This window comes from Ovis canadensis, chromosome 3, assembly GCF_042477335.2.
Source record: "Ovis canadensis isolate MfBH-ARS-UI-01 breed Bighorn chromosome 3, ARS-UI_OviCan_v2, whole genome shotgun sequence".
Lineage (NCBI taxonomy): Eukaryota > Metazoa > Chordata > Mammalia > Artiodactyla > Bovidae > Ovis > Ovis canadensis.
In genome coordinates, this window is record NC_091247.1 from 93,687,862 (window position 1) to 93,711,800 (window position 23,939).

A 23,939-nucleotide genomic window follows, 5' to 3' on the forward strand; every position below is an offset into this window, starting at 1 on the left:
ACCATACCGCGAGATTGCAGGCAAGGATCTGATGCCAAAGGAGAAGGCAGCAGGTTTTCTGTATTAAGAGGTGGCGTACCTATGAGACTGGTTTGGGGCAAAGTCGTATGATGCCCTGATGTCTGTCCTTGAGAACAGAAGACTCAGAAACGTGCACTGGCTTAGGAATGGTGCCCAAGCAGGGGTTGGTATGGCTCAGCTGTTAGGAGAAACCACCAGCAGTGATGCAGAGCTTGGTGGATGTCTGAGGTCAGGATGATTGAAAGGCTGGGAGGGCAAGTGAGAGTGGAGTCAGCGGTGCCCAGGGCTCTAAGAAAGCAGGCAGGAGACAGGCATGGGCTGAGCCCTCGCACGTGCCTCACCTTGTCCTCGGCGTGCACAGCCTTCATCTCATCCACACTCGCTGCTGCTCTGACAGTTCAAGGCTTGTGCCCGTTCTCCAGATGGGGATGCTGACTCAGAGGTCAGGGTCACGTAGAGCACCGGGGCCAGGATTTGGAGCCACACTTGTCCAACTGCAAAGCACACGTTCCTCCCACAGCTTTTGTAGCCTCCCTGGAGAGAGAGCAGAGGGTGCCCACTTGGAGAGTTCTGCTCCCTTGGGACCGTCCAGTCTTCCCCGATGTGGCTTTTCGAATCCTGTTGCTAACCAGCGTGTTTAATTTGTAGTTTGCAGATGGTCTGTCGGGCTTGGCCCCCACTAACATGGCATCTTCTCCATCCAGTCTTCATGTATGTATTGTTTACCTATTTGGGGGCACCCTGATTTCCCCGGGGGGACTGGGTGGGGTTAGGGAGTTAGGAAGGGAGCAGAGGAGGTGCGGGTGGGAGGGGAAGAGAGGAGTTAGAGGAGTTTTCTGAGCCCTGGCAGAAAACAGTTAACCTGCCCTGTGTGGTAATGGAGGGGTGGGGAGAAAGCTAAGCGAAGATTCTCAGAAACAGATGAGTCTTGGTGCATCCTGGGATTTACCTTAATCCTGCTTCCCTGCGTGAGGGCTGAGGTCTTGGTTGGGATTGCATGGGCCAGGGGAAATGGGGAAGTCTCTGGACCCTGACTGCTGGGAGGCGGGACATGAGAGGCCTCTGTGGGCAAGAGGCCTGTGGTGCTGCAGAGCCCTGGCTGTCCCCAGCAGGTGCTGAGTGCTCTGCTGGGGCCCACAGTTCACACCTATAGTTCCTGTTAGTGCTGCATCTGTCCTCCTGGGCTGATTTCCTAGGTGTTATCTTCAAGGATCACGGGTCCTTCCAGGAAGATGGCTGTTGTGTGTAGCTTTCAATACACTCCCGAAGTCTCATGCTGAGGGCCAAGGGGAGCCCCAGGCCTGCAGGGGGAACCTAAGATATAGGAGCTCCTGAAAGTAAAATTTCATTCATGGTGTCAAGAGGAGGCATTGCTGTATTGGGTGCTTTATGGCTTCTAGGAGGAGGCAATCTATATTTTAAGTGTTTTCTGATTTATCTGTTGTAGAAAATGCAGAAAACACGCTAAAGTATAAGGCAGGAAAGTTAAGACCACCTGTATTCCTACCAGTTGGAGATGAACACTTAAAATTTTGATGTGCCTATATTTATAGATATCTCTTCCGCACATTAATACTTAAAAAATAAAATCTGAATCTTATCATGCTTTAAAACCCTGAATTTTCTTTTACTTAAGAGTATATTGTAGATGTTTTTCCATATCTTTATATTCTTTACAAAATGCTTGCATGTCATTCCATTGTATGGATTTCCATAAAGTTTTAATTCTCCCATCACTGGACATTGAATTTCTTTTTTTAAAAAAAAGACTAAAAAAGTATATATCTATTTTTGACTGCATTTGGGTCTTTGTTGCTGTGTGTGGGTTTTCTCTAGTTGCAGTGAGTGGGGGCTACTCTTTGTCGCGGTGCCTGGGCTTCTCACTGCAGTGGCCACAGGCTGCAGAGGCTGTGGGTTTCAGTGGTGGTTCCTGGGCTTAGTTGCTTCGCAGCATGTGGGATCTTCCTGGACCGGGATTGAGCCTGTGTCCCCTGCATTGGCTGGAGAAGGCGATGGCACCCCACCCCAGTACTCTTGCCTGGAAAATCCCATGGACGGAGGAGCCTGGTGGGCTGCAGTCCATGGGGTCGCTAAGAGTCGGACACGACTGGGCGACTTCCCTTTGACTTTTCACTTTCATGCATTGGAGAAGGAAATGGCAACCCACTCCAGTATTCTTGCCTAGAGAATCCCAGGGACGGGGGAGCCTGGTGGGCTGCCGTCTATGGGGTCACACAGAGTCAGACACGACAGAAGCGACTTAGCAGCAGCAGCAGCCCCTGCATTTGCAGGTGGGTTCTTAACCACTGGACCACCAGGAAAGTCCTAATTTCTTAATTTTTATAATTGTCATATTTTATGTTCCTCAGAAGAGTTATTTTTAGTTTACTTTAAATAGATCTAGTGCATTTCTTGTTAAGTTTATTCCTAGGCATTTTATAGCCTATTTTGCTACCCAAATGGAATATCTTTGTTTTCTTAATATTTTTTCTAGCTGGTTATTGCTAGAATATGGAAAACAACATTTTTTTTGGTATATTTACTTTGAAACAGACTCTTTATTAAGTGCCTTTGTTACTTCTGATAGTGGTTAATTGATTCAGTTGAATTCTTCAAGCAGCTAAGATTGTTTTCTTCAAACAATAATAAATATGTCATTTTCTTTGTAATAGTTTTACCTTATTTCTTTTTTCAGGATAAGATTTGGTAATTGAGATGCTAGTGAGCAAACTTATTTAGTTACTGATTCTAATGAGAAATTCTCTGTCATTTTTCCATTAATTAATTATGATAATGATTGGTAGTTTCAGGTAGATATTTTTGATTTTGTAAAGTGAAAGTTGCTTAGTTGTGTCTGACTCTTTGCGACCCCATGGGCTATACAGTCCATGGAATTCTCCAGGCCAGAATACTGGAGTGAGTAGCCTTCCCTTCTCCAGGGGATCTTCCCAACCCAGGGATTGAACCCAGGTCTTCCACATTGCAGGTGGATTCTTTATCAGCTGAGCCACAAGATTAATAACTTAAAAATTAGATATGGGAGTTTAATATTATCCAGTGCCATTTATCAAGATGATCATTTTGTTTTCCATTGTTCTGTTCATACATATATATATTGATATATATAATTGTCCTGCATTCCTGAGGTAAACCCAAATCAGGCAAATGGTCATGGTATTATAGCTGACTACAAATGAAGTTTTCTTATGCAGTCAATCAGGATAGGTAGTTGGTTGGCTAACTGAAAAAGACAATTTAATAGGAACTCATTAAAAGTCAAATATAAGTACCATAAACACTTTCTTTTTAATCATATCCATGTATCTTCATTTGGCAATCATTTGATATATGCCAAGGCCTCTTTAAATTTGAATCTGCTATTTGAGTGTTATGTTGTCCTTCTGGTATAAAACACATCTAAAAGGCATTACTTATTATTTTTCCTTTATTAAAGTTTTTGAGATCTTAATGGTAGGTGCAAAAACCCTGAATGTGGAGTTCTTTTAATGTTTAAGATCCCCTCACACCTTTTTTTTTTTTGGTCTCTTCACTCATACTTAATTTTCACCATTAAAAAACATCAGTAGCACTAAATTAATTTTCATAGATAAAATGCCCTTTTCTTTGAAAATTCAAATTATATGTATTTATAATGCTTACTGACCCAATTATGACATTAATACAACTGGCATAAGCAGATTTGGGAACAAACAATTCTTGGTGAACATTCGGCTCATCTCTGGGAGCTGCAGTGGATAAATGAGATTAGCTGCAGGCTTTCATCTGCTCTGGACCTTCACTTGTTAGCAGAGAGAATGGTTAGTTTTTGTTAATCCTGGTTAAGGGGAAGTCTGTAAGGAGAAGTGTTGGTGTGTGTTAGTTATTGAGTTAGATTTGTTATTATTTATGTAGGATTTTTGCATATTTGTTCATATGTATTACTTCTAGGTTGTCTTTGTTAGGTTTTGGTATCAGGGTTTTAAATGAGTTTCATAAAATATTTTCTGAGGTGCACTCTCATTTCGTGTGCCCTTGAACAGTCTCTGAGAGATGAGAATGATTGTTTAAAGGTTTGAAAATACATGAGAGCGATTCTTTATGAATCTGAATCATGCGAGTCGGAAATTACATGGTATTTTAATAGCCTTGTTTTGTGTATAAAACGTGTAATAATGTGAATCAATCTAAATTTAAAAAATGATAAACAGTCATGTAATTTAAAAGGTGGTGGCCAAATGAATTGTGTTTATGGTTTAGCTGGTAAACAGGATACCTATCATCTTTCCTTGAAAATGGTGGTTATATGATGTGAGTTTTGAATTATAGAAGATCTTCAGGAATACATGTTTTATACAATTGGATAAGATGTGTCTGCTCTGTACTCATTTTATAAGACTGGGCCCAGTATCTATTTTGGGGAGGAGATTCTTTGATCACTTTCTACGTCTTCAGTCAATTTGGTGCCTTAGATGTCACCAGATATTGTTTATTACATTGGTATGGATTTACACATATTACTATAATAAAAGAAAATGCTTCTGTATCTGTTCCGTTTTTTTATCTGTTCATTCCTGATTTTTAAAATTTATGCTATTTTATTTTATTTTTTGCTTCGTTAGGCTTAATAGCATTTCCCCTATTTTATGGTTATTTTTCATCCGAAGAACTGGCTCTTTAAAATTTTTGATTCTTCTGTGTACTTTTAATTTCTTTTTCTTTTTAACTATTTGCTTTTCTTATCAGACTGTACTGACTAGGACCATAAGTCTAATACTTTGTATAACTGATAATAGAGAGTATTCTTACCTGATCTAATTTAAAATGGAATATTTATGTTTCACCACTGACTATGAAATTTATAAGCTGAGTGATTATTAGCAAGCTAGGAGTTTTTATCATGAATGATGTTACATTTTATTAGATGTTCCTTATGGATCTGTTGAAGTGATCATATGTTTTTTTCTCTTTTAATCTATTAATGTGGTGAATTACATTAATAGTTTATTTTTTTTTAATGCTAAAACAACTTTGCAGTTCTGAAACTATCTATCCTGGTCATGTTACATTATCTTTTTTCTGCATTGCAGGGTTCAGTTTGCAAATATTTAGCTTAGGAATTTTTTTGCATCAATTTTTAATAAATGATAATGGCTTGGGACTTTTTTTTTCTGATACTGTTTTTTTCAGGTTTTGGTGTCTAGATAATTCTAATCTTATAAAACGACTTGAGGCATATTTGCTCTTTTTCTAGTCTCTGAATAAATGACAAAAGCCTGACATTATCTGTTGTGTGAAGGTTTTGGTAGATTCATTTGTAAAACTGTCTAGACTTAGTGTTCTTCTTGGGGATATTTTAAACTGCTGATACAATTTATAAAAATGTTTATAGGACCTTTGAGATTTTCTGTTTCTGTGTGAGTCACTTTCGGTGATTTATATTTTATAGGAATTTATCCGTTTCTTCCTAAAATTATTGACATAGGATTTTTCATAACAACCTCTTACTTTAAAAAAATTTTCTTCACCTTCTATTTATGTTCCTTTTCATTCCTAAGGTTATATTTTATTATTCTTGCCAGAATTTGTCAGATTTTTAAAAATCCTTTCAAAGAACCAGTTTTTAGCTTGCTAATTTAGCTCTATGGTTTCCTAGTTTTCTAGCTTCTAGTTGTGTCCTTTACTATTTTCTTTGCTTCCTTGGTGGCTCAGATGGTAAAGAATATGCCTGCAATGCAGGAGACCTGAGTTTGATCCCTGGGTTGGGAAGATCCCCTGGAGAAAGGGAGGGCAACCTACTCCAGTTTTCTTGCCTGGAGAATTCCATGGACAGAGGAGCCTCGTGGGCTACAGTCCATGGGGTCGCAAGAGATGGATACGACTGAGTGACTAACACTTTCCTTTGATTTTTAGAGGGCTTGTTATATTTTTAACCTCTGAAGTGTGATGTCTAGTTCATCAGTTTTCAAACTTTCCTCTTTTCTAATGTAAGCATTTAAGGCTATAAAGTTTCCTCTAAGTACTGCTTTATGCATCCCACAAGTTTTGATATGTGATATTTTTGTTGTTTTCTAGTTCTGAGTACTTTCTTATTACTGTCATATTTCTTTTTGACACTTGAATTGTTTAAAAGTGTGTTTTAGAAATTCCTAACTTATGTTTGTTCTTCTTTGTGATCTCTGTCTACTTTTTCTTTATATATTTGATGCTGTGTTATTCTTTATGTATTTGATGCTACAGACAATTGTAGCATTCTTATATCTTTCTAGAGAATTCAATCTTTTAATGATATGTAGCAAACCACCACTCCTTGCTTTTTAAAATCTCAACTAATGAGTTTTGCCTTAAACGCTGCTTTGTCTCATGTTAATACAACTAAACCATGTTCTCTTGGTTAGTATTTTCCTAATATATCTTTTCTGTCTTTTTACTTTCAGTTTTTCTGTGACTTTATGTTTAGGTATCTCTCTGATGAACAGCAAATAGATGGATTCTGTTTTTGTGCCTCCTGACATAAACTCTTAGAGAGTTAGACAGTCTAATATATTGTGTTTTACTGATATATTTGGATTTATTTCTGCCATCTTGTTCTGTGTCTCTATTAGTCCTACTCTTTTCTTTTTTTCTCATTTTTTCTATTGAAAAATCCCCCCATCTTTTCATTCCTTCTTCTCTTTTCAGTTTCAAAGCTATACATTGTTTTTATTCCTTTAGTGATTAGTATAGAAACTTTAACATGTATCATCAACTTAGCAAAATCTAAATTTAACTGGTATTTATAGCTACTTCCAAAATATTACAAGGAACTTAGGATGCTTTAATTCTAGTCACTTACCAATCACGAACTTTTGTTCAATATTTTAGTTCTACCACTATAAATGACATTTTTAAAAGCAGTGTTTTTTTTTAAATTAATCTTTTTTTTTCTTTTAGCTAGACCCACATTGACTGTTTTGTTTGGTAGACCAGTCTTCCTCATCTTGGGATCGTCTTTCTTCCTGAAGAAGAGCCTACAGAAATTCCTATAATTAGGATCAATTCATTATAAACATTCTCACTTCTAAATTATTTCTTGGAAGTATTTTTGTTTCACTGTTAGTTTGGAACTACTAGTCTCACTGACACTTACATCCTGTCATCACTTTGAAGATCCTGCCTCACTATCTTCTGGCTTCCTTCGCTGTTGTTGTCTTCGTAAATCTGAGGACTGTCATTTTGCTTTTAATTAGTTCTGGATAGTTATCTCTTCAAATACTGCGTGTTTGCCATTCTCTCATTTCCTTCTGGAACTGATTAGATCTATGATGGACCTGCTCTATTCTCCATGGCAGTTCAGCTTTATTTCATATTTCTTTGTGTTGCACTCTGGCTAATTTCTGAAGATATGTCTTCTAGTTCACTAACTGTTAAAAAACTTAATCAGAATATAGCTGATTAACAATGCTGTGATAGTTTCAGGTGAATAGTGAAGGCACTCAGCCACGCATGTGTCCATTCTCCCCCAAACTCCCCTCCCATCCAGGTTGCCACATAGCATTGAGCAAAGTTCCACGTGTTATACAGTAGGTCCTTGTTCACTAAGTCGTAAGTTGCTTCTAAAGGCTAACCCCATCTATTGAGTTTCTAGTCCCACTATTAATATTTTTATTCTAAAAGTTCTCTTTTTTGCCCCAAATCTGCTTGTTGATTTTTGAAAGTCTCTTATTCCCTTGCCATATTTTTAATGCCTTTTAGTTTTTAAACAGTTTTTTTCCTTAAAATTCTATTTCTGATAATTCTGCTTTCTATTGTCACAACAGGTCTGTCTGCAGTTGTTTCTAACTGACTTTCACTCATGGTGCCTTGTTCATTGTGCGTTTCGCTGTTTCTGATTGTGAACTCACGTTCCTTGGAACTTTATCTGAGAGTTCTTTGAGGCCTGGATGAAAGTCACATGCTTTCAGAAAGTACATGTGTTACTTTTACCAAATGCCTGGAAATACTACAAATCCAGATTCACTTAAAACTAAATGTTTGGCTTGGGCTTTTTGGACCCCACCGTCAATTTGCATTTTGGCTCCTTATTTCTTTGGCTTTTTGCTTTTTCATTTGCACCCAAGTATCTTCTTTATATTCCCATCAGCTCAGCCATTTAAAAAGGATTTTAAACATATATTATTGGTTAATTTAGGTGTTCCCACTTGGAGAGTTTCTCTGGTCCTCCAGTTTGCCATTTTGCTAGGTCTCTGTTAGAGTTTTCCGTTGGACAGTCATGATGTCTTCATGCACGTTCTCTTTCCTTCAGGACCAGTACTCTAACTTCCTGTTTGTGAGACCCTCTGGAGACTTCCTGAGACCATAAATTGATCATTTGTTTTCTCCCATTTTTACTCAACTCTGTAACATTTGCCTTTGTCCTCATATTATCCCCCTTATTTTGAACCTTCATCTTTTCTTCCTATGGTTACACAGGCGAGTCCTTGCTTGTCAAATACCAGGAGCTCAGATGGCACTTCCATTACTGCAGAGCCCTTTTCTAATCTCAAACTCAGACGAAAGGAAGAGAGAAACAGTCTAAAGTTGCTGTAATTTTACTTTGTCAGCTAGGAATCCAGCAAGGTGGGAGAGGTAAGAGGGAGAATGGGATCAGAGGCTTTTCTCCTGGGCTGAAGAGTTTGTCTTCTGGGGTGGTTGTGGCAGTCAGATGCTGGCTGGCTAGGTCAGAGCCACAGTTCTTGTGCATGGACTCCGATATAAGAGTTTATTAAATAAACGAGAGCTGATTCTTTCCCAGAAGGGAAAGACCAGGCAGGTGTGTTGCTTTAGGGATGTTTCTATAGTCTTGGCTGTGCGGACCCTTGACGCTGCGAGTTTAGACACTTGATGGGTTAATTTTCTTGGTGTTAGATGCATATTACTCAAGTTTCTTAACCAAGGTTGCCAGTTTATGATTTGACAGTGAAAAATACTTCTGTTTGGAGGATGTGACCTTGGGATCTGGCCTGTGGTCTCTCTAAAGGCTCAGCAACTGGGAAGTCAAATTGTGAATGGAGATGAGTAAAGAATCAGAATGAGGAGAGAGAATTCTGGGATCTGAAGTTGAGTGGGCAGCGGTCCAAAATGGATTGCCACATCCATCTCCAATGGTAGGGACAGCTTTCGTCCCTAAGCTGGGGACCGTCCCCCTGGTGATGCTGGTGTAAACAGCTGGGAACAGTCAACTCTTACTCCTCTTCTCTTCCATTTCCAGGACTGATCAGTTTGTTTTTTCCCTGACATAGTCCTTCCCTAGATGTATTAGTACCGTCTACCCACTATGGTTCAGGCTCAGTGTAGAAGCCTCTCCTTGCTCTGAACCACCTCCCCCCCCACCCCCACATTGATTTCATGGTCTGATTCTCTGAGGGCAGCCCTATTTCCCTTAATTCCAAGGTTTGGGGGAATGCTTCATTGCAGCTCATGGATACTGACAAGAATTTATCCAAAGACTTTGAAGCAAAGGTTTTCTGAGCAAAGGAATCAATTACAGGGTGTGGCTCCCAAGTGAGGAAGCATTTCCAGAAGGCAGCCAAGACAGTTTGTCTCAGTGCAGCGTGCTTGCGTCTCTGACCTTGAGAGTTTCAGGGGGAGTACTTCACCTTTAATAACATGAAGTCTTTTTACCTGTCCTTTTGTATATATCAGATGTGCTAATTAGGAACGTACTTATCTTCTCCTTAAAGGAGGTTTCTTAAGGACATGTATTTGGCACTACTGGTTCAGCAAGGGTTATTGTATGTACTTGAAAGTAACGCAACTGTACTTCTTTAAAAATATCTCTGGTTTAGATGTGTTGCCAGTGCAGCCCGGCCTCCCCCCCCACTCCCATTAGTTCTGATTAGGGAGGTTTGATGCCTGTCACTGTGTGTAATCTGGACCTTCCTTTGTGAGTCATTCCTTCTCTCATTTTCTCAGAGCAAATACAAATCGCCCATCAAATGACAAGTGAAGGCACAGGGGAGGCAAGGGGAGGGAAATCAGAGCCGAAATCTGTTAGCTATTTGGAGTAATTGGTTATTTGCTGTGTTTGCTGGTTGGGAAGCAGAGCACATACTTTACGGTCTCTCCTGTTACGGGGGCTGGAGTCACCCGCCGATATTGGATCCTCGTTGCCGGAGCCCTTGGCTCCGGGCGCCTTTCCCCTGCTTGGCATTCCTGTGGTCTCCTCGGGGGTGCACCCCTCCTCCCTTGATGCGCACTGCAGGGGGGACAGCCCAGGGTGAGACTTGTCTGGCGAGCTCCAGGGCCTCATCAGGGAGGAAGAGACCCTAGCCCCCTCCCAGAAGCCCTCCCTGCCTCCTCCCCCTACTTCCTTCTTCCCAAGAGGTCTTTTTCCTGGTCCACAAGGGACCTGTTTTCCTATCCAAAGGAAAAAGATTCATCTCTTCCCAGAGGGAAATTCTTGGCTTTCCTTGAAATCTACAGGACAGGAAGTTCTCTCTGAGGTCTAATTTAATGCCTTCCTACCCTTGATGGTCCTGTCATCATCCCTACCCCCTCCTACTCCCCAGCCTGAGTCCAAACAGTGCTTGGAAGATGGTTCAGTGCTCACTGCTGAGTACAAGTGCCCCAAAGGAGTTTATCAACCTGCCCAGTGACGTGAGCACCTCTCTTACATTCACTGAGGCATGAGAAACCAGCTTGAATTAGCAGCAAGTTCAAAATATAGAATATTTGGAAAGTAATATGACATTGTGTATGAAAACTCACACAGTAACTAGAAAGCAGGTTGACTTTGGCACATAGTAGGCTCCCCCAAAATACTTTTAAAATTGAATTTAAGATAGCTAAGATTAGTGTCTGTAGTTTGATGAATGCTTCTGCAGCCCTGGGAAGGCCTTCAAAAATAGTTTTTCTCTTAAGTAGATGGTTGGAACTTTTGTTAAGCAAAACTGTCTACATAGGCAGAATGAAGGTAAGGCAAGCTTTTGCCCAGGCCTCGTTGGAATCATCACAGATTCTGAGTTAGCCATGTCTCATTGTTTTCTTCACAGGTTTGAAGACTCCGATTGTCTTTCATTCACCCTACTGTATAGATTCCATTTGTTTGGGCTTTCTACATGGGTTATGGGGTGATACTGTACTTGGAGGACTAAGTCATGGGCCCACATACAAACCTTAGGCTTCTGAATTTGGAAAGACATTTCCCACAAGTCTTCCACCTCACTTGGGCCCTCCATCTGGAACAGGCCAATAGTCAAATTGTCAGGTCCTGACCCTTCTCTGTTTACCATCTGCTTGACTGCCAGATTGCAGGCACACTTATTCACTGGGCCTTTTGGAAGCAATTCAGCATTTTGGTTAAAGGTCTTCCTTTCCCTCCTGCTTCTGCTGGTCCAGCTTGAAGTCAGAGGAAGCAGAGTACTGATCCCTCGACAAACATGGAGGCAGAACTGCAGGGAGTGTCAACAAGAGGCTGAAGGCCCGGTGCTCCACTCGTGGAAATAATTAAGGGCTTCTTTTTGTCATGAGAGTGTAGAGTTAGGCGGAATCAGCATGGTGGCTGGCTGTGGGTGTATGTCTGTGTGGTTTTGAGGGGCATGAAAAGCTTAGTGTGCATGGGGTAGGGTAGGTTCTGAGTTGGGTGTTGCACGTCTAGGGGTTTGTCTGGTTTACGTGTAGGTGTAAGCACTTGTCTGTTACATCTGTGTTTGTATTAATGTATGTGAGCAGATGGACTCAGTTTAGTTTTTAAATCTTAGGACATTAATTAAAGAGCTAGACAGTCATCATATCATCATTCCAGTTCTGCAGATGTTGAGATATGGGGAAACAGCACTGGGGGTCAAACTGGTGATGTTGACAGTATCAACAAGAGCATTTATCATGGTCAACTTTATAGGTCACAAAATATCTTCGCAGACATCATCTCGAAGCCTACACTAATCCCAGTGTTGGGTTCTTACATTACGATCTTGATGATAATGATTTGTGCTAATGCAGAAGTTTTTTTCAGCACCATCTAGGATGGCTACCTTCTGGTTGACATAGGCAATGAAGGCCTGTTTTCAAAAATGGACTTCTTTTTTAGAGGTGGGTGTATAGTTCCCTATAGTGACCCCAAGGTTTGACATTGTAACCTGGGTGATAAAGGAATTTGACCACAGGCTCTTGTATTTGATTTAACTGGTCATCCTGGGGAGAGAACACAAGTGATATCCTTTTTCCTCCCCAACTCTCCTAACATCACAGGGAGTCAGACTTAGAATGATTATTGTCAACTTTGCCATCCACATTCATGAAATGCATTAGGCTTATTGAATGAAAATGGGAGATTAAATGTTCTGACTGTGCTGTGCTGATTTGGGTCTTCAGAGGGATTAGGGTGCCCATTAGACTGGATCAAGCTTGGAGAAGCAAGCCTTTGTTACATGGCTCTGGTTGCTCAGAAACTGAATGTTGGCTATTAGCTGAAATTGGAGAGGCAGCCAGTCTGTGCCTTGATCAGACTTACTTGTTCAGCTGGCTGAAGGGTGAAGGACTCTGAACCTTGGGCACAGGGAAATAAAGCTCTGATGGTCAGACTTCTTGATGAATCCTGAGGTGACACTTTAACAATCAAGCCTTTTGCATTTGTTTCTCCTCCTTTCCATGTTCCAAGACTAGATGCTTAGCTCTTGCAAAATGAGGTCAAGAGCACACTTGGAACTAGAAAACGTGTGACCATTTCCCATTTGGAGCTTTGAATTATGGAGCTTTCCACAGAGGGTTGCTTGGCTTTGGTGCATCTGGGATAATAAAACATGGGAGGACTCTCCTGTTTCTGTGGGGCTCATTCTTATGCGGGGGCTAACTTCTTCTTGGGCTTCTTGAGGAAGGGAAAGAAGACATGGTCATGAAGTAACTCCATCAGAAGCCAGGTTAGTGAAATAACAGGGATGATATTTTCAAGTCACATCTGTGAGAGTGTTGAAAATATGACTATTTTTCTGCAATTCAACTTAATCTGTCTTTTGAGCTCACATTTTTTCCTGGCAGAAAAGTCATAGTAATTCTTCAACCATTTAGGTTTAAGCTTTAGTTAGTTTTGGATTTTTCTCCCTTGTCCTTACCCCTGGGAGACAGCTAAATTCTGGGTTGGGCTTCCGTAATGTCATGACCTCCATACGAAGGAGCCACTGGTCACTAGTGTGTGTGCCCCCTGGATCTACTGGGCACACAGACCGTATAGACACTGTCTCATTATCTTGACCAGAAGACCCTTTCAGGTATCCTGGCTTCCTCTCTTCGCTGCCTTTCAAGCCTTTCTGGGGAGCATGGTATCATGTGACAGCTTCTTTGTGACTCTGGGGTCTGCAGGATGTGATGAGGACTCCTGCAGCCTCTCTCTCCCATGACACCAATGCAGCCATCTGTCCAATGCCACAAGCCCCAGTTTCTCTGGCAATTTGTGAATGGTTGCTACTTATCAGATCCCCAAGGTTTAGGAGAGGTCTCTCCCATGTATACTTGGAGCTAACCTATGGGGGAAGGTGTGGGTATGCCTTATCAGAAGGTACTACAAATCTGAAAGAAAATGTGGTACACATATACAATGGAACATTATTCAGCCACTAAAAAGAATGAAATAATACCGTTTGTAGCAAGGTGGATGGACCTAGACAGTGTCATGCTGAGTGAAATAAGTCAGACAGAGAAGCAGAAATATCATATGACATCCCTTACATATGGAATCTAAAGCTGCCAGAACTTACACAGGACTGGGAAACAGACTTGGAGGGCATAGACAGAAACTTGTGCGCCAGGACCCAGGAGAAAGGAGCAGTGACCCCACAGGAGACTGACCCAGACTTGCCTGTGAGTGTCCAGGAGTCTCTGGCAGAGGTGTGGGTCAGTGGTGGCCTGCTGCAGGGTTGGGGGCACTGAGTATAGCAGTGCATGCATGGGATCTTTTGAAGGAGGTAGCCATTATCTTCATTACCTCCGCCATAGTTTGGCCCCAGCTAAATAGCAGGGAGGAAACACAGATCCACCCATCAACAGAAAATTGGATTAAAAATTTAGTGAACATGGCCCTGCCCTTCAGAACAAGACCCAGTTTCCCCCTCAGTCAGTCTCTCCCATCAGAAAGCTTCCATAACCCTCTTATCCTTCTCCATCAGAGGGCAGACAGACTGAAAACCACAATCACAGAAAACCAACCGACAGAAAACCAACCAATCTAATCACATGGACCACAGCCTTGTCTAACTCAATGAAACTATGAGCCATGCCGTGTAAGGCCACCCAAGATGGATGGGTCATAGTGGAGAGTTCTGACAAAATGTGGTCCAGTAGAGAAGGGAATGGAAAATCACTTCGGTATTCTTGCCTTGAGAACCCCATGAACAGTATGAAAAGGCAAAAAGACAGGACACTGAAAGATGAACTCCCCAGGTCGGTAGGTGCCCAGTATGCTACTGGAGATCAGTGGAGAAATAACTCCAGAAAGAATGAAGAGACAAAGCCAAAGCAAAAACAACACCTAGTTGTGGATGAGACTGGTGATGGAAGCAAGGTCTGATGCTGTATAGAGCAATATTGCATAGGAGCCTGGAATGTTAGGTCCATGAGTCAAGGTAAATTGGAAGTGGTCAAACAGGAGATGGCAAGAGTGAATGTCGACATTTTAGGAATCAGTGAACTAAAATGGACTGGAATGGGTGAATTTAACTCAGATGACCATTGTATTTACCTCTGTGGGCAAGAATCCCTTAGAAGAAATGGAGTAGCCATCACGGTCAATAAAAGAGACCGAAATGCAGTACATGGATGCAGTCTCAAAAACAACAGAATGATCTCTGTTTGTTTCCAAGGCAAACCATTCAACATAATGGTAATCCAAGTCTATGCCCTGACCAGTAATGCTGAAGAAGCTGAAGTTGAATGGTTCTATGAAGACCTACAAGGCCTTCTAAATATCCAAAAAAGATGTCCTTCTCATTATAGGGGACTGGAATGCAAAAGTAGGAATGTACTTGGAGTAACAGGCATATTTGGCCTTGGAGTACAGAATGAAGCAGGGCAAAAGCTAATAGAGTTTTGCCAAGAGAACACACTGGTCATAGCAAATACCCTCTTCCAACAACACAAGAGAAGACTCTACACATGGACATCACCAGATGGTCAACACCAAAATCAGATTGATTATATTCTATGCAGCCAAAGATGGAGAAGCTCTATACAGTCAGCAAAAACAAGACCAGGAGCTGACTGTGGCTTAGATCATGAACTCCTTATTGCCAAATTCAGACTTAAATTGAAGAAAGTAGGGAAAACCACTAGACCATTCAGGTATGACCGAAATCAAATCCCTTACACTTATACAGTGGAAGTGAGAAATAGATTTAAGGGACTAGATGTGATAGAGTGCCTGATGAACTATGGATGGAGGTTCATGACATTGTACAGGAGACAGGGATCAAGACCATCCCCAAGAAAAAGAAATGCAAAAAGGCAAAATGGCTGTCTGAGGAGGCCTTTACAAATAGCTGTGAAAAGAAAAGAAGCAAAAAACAAAGGAGAAAAAGAAAGATATACCCATTTGAATGCAGAGTTCCAAAGAATAGCAAGGAGAGATAAGAAAGCCTTCCTCAGTGATCAGTGCAAAGAAATAGAGGAAAAGAACAGAATGGGAAAGACTAGAGACCTCTTCAAGAAAATTAGAGATACCAAGGGAACATTTCATGCAAAGATGGGCTCGATAAAGGACAGAAATGGTCTGGATCTAACAGAAGCAGAAGATATTAAGAAGACGTGGCAGGAATACACAGAAGAACTGTACAAAAAAGATCTCCACAACCCAGATAATCACGAGGGTGTGATCACTCACCTAGAGCCAGACATCCTGGAATGCAAAGTCAAGTGGGCCTCAGGAAGCATCACTAGAAACAAAGCTAGTGGAGGTGATGGAATTCCAGTTGAGCTATTTCAAATCCTAAAAGATGATGCTGTGAAAGTGCTGCACTCAATATGCCAGCAAATTTGGAAAACCCAGCAGTGGCTGGACTGGAAAAGGTCAGTTTTCATTCCAATTCCAATGAAAGGCAATGCCAAAGAATGCTCAAACTACCGCACAATTGCACTCATCTCATACGCTAGCAAAGTAATGCTTAAAATTATCCAAGCCAGGCTTCAACAATACGTGAATAATGAATTTGCAGATGTTCAAGGTGGTTTTAGAAAAGGCAGAGGAACCAGAGATCAAATTGCCAACATCCGCTGGATCATCAAAAAAGCATGAGAATTCCAGAAAAACATCTATTTCTGCTTTATTGACTATGCCACAGCTTTGACTGTGCGGATCACAATAAACTATATAAAATTCTGAAAGAGATGGGAATACCAGACCACCTGACCTGCCCCTTGAGAAGTCTGTATGCAGGTCAAAAGCAACAGTTAGAACTGGATATGGAACAACAGACTGGATCCAAATCGGGAAAGGAGTACGTCAAGGCTGTATATTGTCACCCTGGTTATTTACCTTATATGCAGAGTACATCATGAGAAATGCTGGGCTAGATGAAGCAGAAGCTGGAATCAAGATTGCCGGGAGAAATATCAATAACTTCAGATATGCAGATGACACCACCCTTATGGCAGAAACTGAAGAAGAACTAAAGAGCTTCTTGATGAAAGCGAAAGAGGAGAGTGGAAAAGTTGGCTTAAAGCTCAGCATTCAGAAAACTAAGATCATGGCATCTTGTCCCATTACTTCATGGCAAATAGATGGGGAAACAATGGCAGACTTTATTTTTTTAGGCTTCAAAATCACTGCAGATGGTGACTGCAGCCATGAAATTAAAAGATGCTTACTCCTTGGAAGGAAAGTTATGACCAACCTAGACAGCATATTAAAAAGCAGAGACATTACTTTGTCCACAAAGGTCCATCTAGTCAAGGCTATGGTTTTTCCAGTAGTCATGTATGGATGTGAGAGTTGGACTATAAAAAAAGGTGAGCACTGAAAAATTTATGCTTTTGAACTGTGATGTTGGAGAAGACTCTTGAGAGTCCCTTGGCCTTCAAGGAAATCCAACCTGTCCATCCTAAAGGAAATCAGTCCTGAATATTCATTGGAAGGACTGATGTTGAAGCTGAAACTCCAATACTTTGGCCACCTGATGCAAAGAGCTGACTCATGTGAAAAGACCCTGATGCTGGGAAAGATTGAGGGCAAGAGGAGAACGGGACGACAGAGGATGAGATGGTTGGATGGCATCATGAGGACATGACTTTGAGTAAACTCGGGGAGTTGGTAATGGATAGAGAGGCCTGGCGTGCCGCAGTCCATGGGGTTGCAGAGTCGGACACAACTGAGCCACTGAACTGAACTGAGAAAAAAAAAGACAAATGAACTTACTTACAAACAGAGACTCACAGACTTAGTAAACGAACCTATGTTTCCTGGGGGAAAGTGATAGTTAGGGAGTTTGGGATAGTCGTGTACTTACTGCTATATTTCAAATAGATAACCAACAAGGACCTATTTATAGCACATGGAACTCTGCTCAATGTCATGTGGCATTCTGGATGGGAGGGAAGTTGGGGGGAGAATGGATACATGTATATGGTTGAGTCCCTTCACTATTCACCTGAAAACTATCACATCGTTGTTAATTGGTTATACCCTAATACAAAATAAAAAATTAAAAAAACAAAAATAAAACTGTGAACTCTAGATATTTAAGAGATCTAATCTTAATTTTGAGCAGCTCATTCATTTAAAAAGAGGAAAGATTGAAATATACGTTAATAACAAAGCAAAAATACGAAAAAAAGTCATCACAAATCTCTGGTTCTTGCTTCCTCTCCCTCTCTATACGTTCATCTCTTCTGTATATAGTATGAGAGGCTGAAAAGGACATCCTTTTAAACCTATTTTTTTAATGGCACATTATCTGCTTTAGGAAATTTAAAAACTAAGGGTCCAGGTTTCCCACCCCTGGCTGTTTAGGCATTCGTATATCCATCAAATATTTACCGGCCTCCAGATACATGCCAGGTAATGTTCTGAGGGTTGAGGACATAGTGTTAAAAAAGATAAAGATCTCTGCCATTATGGGACATAATAAACAAGAACCTAAATGAAATATATAGAGCGAGTGTCTGATGGTGATAATTACTAGGGAGAAAAAGTTAGGAAGGGAGAATGAGAATTGCTGGGAGGGTGATCATGATTTAAAATAAGGTGCGTAAGGAGGGTAAACATCATATTTAGTCAAGACTTGAAGGAAGTGATGCAGTGACCCATGGCTCGATCTGTGGGAGGAATAGAGCTCTTCTTGGGAGGAGCCCGAGAGTGCTAGCAAGGTTCATGGACTGGGTGGGCCACTGGGGTGGGAACAGCATGAGTGAGGCCCAAGTGGGAGGACATGAGACGCGGGAGGTGTGAGGGGCTGGTATAGCTTGTTGTTTTCAAGGGCTTTGGCCTTATTCTGAGTGAGCTGGCAAATCATTGGAGGGATTTGCTCAGAGAGGCGACGTGTTCCGATGTGTGTGGCTATTGTGTTGAGAATAGATTTTGGGGCAAGAGAGAAAGCAGAGAGGCCAGTTAGAAGACTGTTGAGATAGTTCAGGTGATGGGGACTGAGGCCATAGTGATAAGGGAGAAGCAGTCTGATTCCAAATGTGTCCTCTAGGGGGCGCCAATAGGATTCGCTGATGGATGGAATGTGGCGCGTGAGGAAGAGGCCGAAGAGACTGTGGGGGTTTTGGTTCAAGCATCTGGAAGGAAGGAGCTGTACTTGCTTCTGTGAGGAAGACTCTGGAAGGAGCAGGTGGGTGGGGGTGATTAGGAATTGGATTCTGGAGATGGCACATTCAAGAAGCTTATTAGATGTCCAGTTGGAGATGTTAAATAGGCAGCTGGAGTTCAGAGGAGTCAAGCAGGTTGGAGAGAGTCATGTTGGGTTCCTCGGTTATATGTTACTAAAGATGCCAGACTCCAGGAAAATCCCGGGCGTTGAGAGTGGATGGGGAAGAGAAGAGGTCTGAGCTTGGAGCCCGGGGCCACTCAAGTGATCAGAGCTCAGGTGACAAGGAGGAATCAGCAGAAATTGAGACGTATGGCCAGTAGGGTGGGAGGACCACGGCTATAATGCTCTGTAAGGCAAAGGGGATATTTCGCAGACAGAGGAGTGACTGCCTACATCAGATACTACTGCTGGTTGACTAATGAGGCCTGAGTCCTCGGTGACCTTGACAGTCATGTTTTGGTGGCGCAGAGAATGGAAAAACAAGAATTAGAGACATGTGTAGACAACTCTAGATGTTCTTCTGTGAAAGGGGAAAGAAGATGAGAACCAAAAGTGGGATTGGAGAGTTTTCTTTTTGGAGAAGGCAATGGCACCCCACTCCAGTACTCTTGCCTGGAAAATCCCATGGACGGAGGAGCCTGGTGGGCTGCAGTCCATGGGGTTGCTAAGAGTCGGACACAACTAAGCGACTTCACTTTCACTTTCATGCATTGGAGAAGGAAATGGCAACCCACTCCAGTGTTCTTGCCTGGAGAATCCCAGGGACGGGGGAGCCTGGCAGGCTGCCATCTATGGGGTCGCACAGAGTCGGACACGACTGAAGCGACTTAGCAGCAGCAGTGTTCCATATGACACCGATGGGAATGATCCAGGAGAAAGGGAAGTGTGATGACAAGGAGAGGATGAAGAAGATCACATCCTTGAGGGGTCGGAAAGCATGAGTGCAGGGGTAGCCTTGGGTCAGGGTGCACGTGGAGTCACTTCATAAGCAGGAGGGAAGACAGGTGCGATGCCAGTATTGGTGTGCTTGTGGAGGGGTGGGGTGGTCTCTTCTGATGTTTCTGTTTTAAAAGAAAGAGGAAGCAGGGTCACTGGCGCAGAGTGATGACAAGGAGGAGGTGTAACAGGGCTGGGCAGAAAGGAGAAGATATGGAGAGCTGGTGTGTTCAGAGGAAGGAGAGCGAAGACCCAGGGAGCTGAGATGGAGTGGATGACAGCACTGGACCCCTTTGAGGCTGTGACATGAGCTTGGAGTGAGACCAGCCTCTGGTTTGCTCTTTTTAAGCTGCATTGGATGTGATGGGAAAGAGCTGGGTTTAAACCTAGGTTGGGTTGGCCAGAAATACAATGCAGCAAGAGAGGGCCCAGGGAATTTACAAGTGGGGGAGGGCAAAGGGGCGAAATATAAACTAGCTAGGATGTAGATTATGATTATGCAACGCGTATGATTTCTGTCAAGAATGAGGGCAATTGGAAGAGGATTTCCCTGTGGGATGTGGGATAAAAAGGGGACAAAAGTCACTGAGCAGCCAGTCAGCTGGGTTTACCAGGGGTTAGGAAGGTCACTGGCTCTGCTTCTCACCAGTGTGCTTAAGGAGAACCAGCCATAGAAATCACCTGGAACTTGGAGGGAGGAAGAAATTACAGCTGAGAGTTCTTAGGGAAAGTTGAGTGTGGTAAGACTTAGGTCCTGTTTGGTGGTCAGTTGCTAGTTCTTCAAAAATTTTTTAAACTCTGATTTCTGCTTTTGTTCTTTTAGAGGTTATCTGCTTGTGTTTTATCATCTGTTCTTTTTTTATTTTAACAGCTTTTTTTTTTTTGAGATAATCCACATATGTACAAGCCCCTATTTAAAGTGTGCAATTTAGTGGTTGTTAGTTTATTAACAGAGTTGTGTGCTCATCACTCATGGTCAGTTTCAGAATGTTTTCATTATTCCAAAAAGAAATAATATACCCCAAGAGCAATTGTCTCCCATTTTCTCTCAACCATTAGTCCTACTTTTTGTCTCCATGGGTTTGCTTATTCTGGATATTTCATGTAAATGAAATCATGAAATATGTGGTCTTCTGTGATTAACTTCGTTCATTTAGCATAACATTTTCAAGGTTTATCCATGTGGTTGCCTCTGTCAGTTCTTCACTGCTTTTTATTATCAAATAATGTGCCACTGTTTGCATGTATCACATTTTCTTTATTCATTGATAGACATTTGGATTGTTTCTACTTCGGGGCTTTTATGAATAATGCTGCTATGAACATTCATGTATGAGTTTTTGTGTGGACATAAGTTTTCATTTTTCTTGGAGGAGAATTCCTGGGTCGTATGGTAACTCTGTTTAATCTTTTGAGGAGCTGCCACCCCAGTTTTTGAAGTGACTGCAATACTTTACATTTCTACCAGAAGTGAACGAGGGTTCTGGTTTCTCCGCATCTTCGTGAACACTTTTCATTATCTGACTTTTTGGTTATGGGCATCCTAGTGGTGTGAAATGTTCTTTCATTGTGGTTTCTGTTTGCATTTCCTTGATGGCTAATGATGTTGAGCATCTCTTTATGTGCTTATTAGCCATTTGTATAACTTCTCTTGAGGAAAGTCTATTTTAATCCATGGTTCATGTTTATTGAGTTGTTTGTCTTCTGATTTTTGGACTGTATGAGTTTTCTATATATTCTGTTTACAAATCCTTTACCAGATACACACAGGCATATATTTTCTCCTGTTCTGTGAATTATCTTTTCATTTTCTTGGTGGTGTGTTTTGAAGTATCCTGTTGTTCTTTGTTTTCAAAAGGTTTCAGCTTTAAAATTATGTAAGGAATACATGTACACAATGAAAAATTATAAAACTTTAAGTGATACACAAAATAAAAGAAGTAAAACATTTGTAATTTTATCATCCACAGATAACTGCTGTAAACATTTGGGGTTTGATCTTTTAACTAAAAAGAATTCTCATTATTCAGTTTTTAACTTTTTGTAAAACTCATCATCAGTTGTGAATAACTTTTCATGTCAGTAAACATTTTTACAACATCATTTTTTGTTGTTGTACAACATTTAATCACATGGATGTACAATTTACCCCCAAAATCTCCTTATTGTCAGATGCTTAAATTGCTTTTCCCTGTTATCAATGTAGTAAGTCTTTATACTTTATCTCCCTTCTTTGAATAGATTTCTAGAATTGGAGTGAGGGATCACAGTGTAGGCACATTTTTAGGGCTATAGAAGCATGCAGCCCGGTTGCCTTCTGGGGAGATTGTGGCCAGCTATGCTCCTGCAGGCAGGGAGAGAGCCAGTCCTCGGCCAGAAGCTAACCTGCTCCACATAAAACAAGCAATACTGTTGTTGGTAACACTATGTGCTAGGCACTATCTAAGCACTTTATGCATATGACTCATTATTCCTCACAACAACTCTATCAGATTGGTACTAGTATTTTTCCATTTTACAGATGAGACCCTTGAGGCACCAAGAAGTTTATCCAAGGTCACACAATTAGGAGTGACAGGATTTGAACACTGTGAGAGCCAGACTCCTTTCTGGAAGAAAGCCTGGTACTGTTAAGTACAATGCTGGCTGTTGCTTGAAGATAGTCTTTGTAATGCAAAGAAAGTTCCCTTTTATTCTTAAATCATGAGAGTTTCATTTAGAAATAACTGAAGAATTTAACAACGTCTCACATCCCCTTCTTTTTTTGCCTATTGTAGATCAGAGATTGGCAAAGTTTGTCTTAAATGGCCAGATAGTAAATATTTTAGGTTTGGGGTCATAGGGTCTCCATTACGGCTACTCAGCTCTGCTGCTGTAGTTCAGAGGCAGCTACAGGCAATATGTAAATGACAAAGCCAGGTGGCTGGCTGCTGGGCCATAGTCTGCAAATTTCTGTTACAGATGATCACTAGGGTTTTCTCTCTTTGCTTATTCATACTGAGTCACTCCTGCCTTCTGGAATTATCCAGCCTGACCAAGCCAGATATACTGCTACAATCTACTCATTAGTATTTTTATCTAGGATACTTACCTCGTGATTCAGGAATGGGACTGATGTGTGTGTGTGTGTGTCCTGGTCAGCCTTCACAAAATGAATGGGGGAAACTCACCTTTTTTCTGTGCTGTGCAGTGATCATTTTTTCTTTGAAAGACTGATAGAAACTGCCTCCAAAGAAACCACCTTGGGCTGAAGTCTTGGAGGTAGTTCTCTGAGATCTCTTCCACTTTCAGAAAGTTATCTCTTCATATTTCCTATTACATTTGAATCAATTTTGGCAGTTTGTATATTTTTTAGAAAGTTACCTACTTCATCTAGATTTTCCAAGGTTTTTCCACTGATTTGAGTGTAGCAAATCTCTTAGTATTTTTATTCTCTCCATAATATCTTATTTGATCTTATTCCTAATGGTGTACCTACTTTTTAACATTAGATTTAATAAATAATCTAATGTTTATTTTATTGGTCTTTTTGAAAGTTTGCTTTGGGATTTGATAATCAGTTACAATATTCTCCATCATTCTACTCACCATTTTCAAATTTTAATCTTCCTTTGATTTTCCTTTTTCTAACTTTTAAAATGATCAGATTATTTATTTTCATTCTTTTTGTATATGAGCAAGAATATTTAAGACTGAATTTTCCTTTGAGTACAGACTTAGCTACTAAATTTTAAGGCATAGCCCTCTTACTCTTGGTATTTTCTAAGGACCTGTGATTTTAGTTTTGTTTTTTTGTTTGACTCAGAAAAGTTTTAAGAATACATCTTTAAATTTCTAAAAGGTTGGGATTTTTGAGTTTCTCATTCATTTCTAGTTTTATTATTACATTGAGATCAGAGAGTGTGACTGATAATGGATTTATTCCTTGGACTTTATTGACATTTGCTTTGTGGCTTTTAATTTTTTTGAAGTGCTCCAATGGTACTGGACAAGAAGGTATAAGTTCCGTTTTTAGAATACATGGTGTTTGTCTATTTAAATGACACTGTTAATCATATTACTCAGATTCTCTGTTTCCATATTCTTCTTTTAAAAAATTTACTTGGTTTTTCAAGACTGAGGGAAATGTAATAACTTTCCCACAACTATTGTGTTGCTGTCATTTCTTTGTACAAAACACACTGGTTGTTATCTGTTTATGCCTGACTCTGAGCCTGAGTCATAAAGGCA

At 41.0% G+C, this 23,939-nt stretch overlaps 1 protein-coding gene across 31 annotated transcripts in view; it reads left to right on the forward strand.

Annotated features, from left to right (window-relative positions):
• DYSF (dysferlin) overlaps positions 1-23,939 on the forward strand; it is a 227,982-nt gene that overhangs the window by 165,599 nt on the left and 38,444 nt on the right. For 16 of the 31 annotated variants that reach the window (XM_069583650.1, XM_069583664.1, XM_069583662.1 and 13 more), the window contains one exon: positions 670-732. The exons of the other annotated variants lie outside the window; for them this stretch is intronic. In XM_069583650.1, coding sequence (XP_069439751.1) covers positions 670-732 — 63 coding nt within the window. The remainder of the gene's footprint in view (positions 1-669; positions 733-23,939) is intronic. 31 annotated transcript variants of the gene reach the window in all.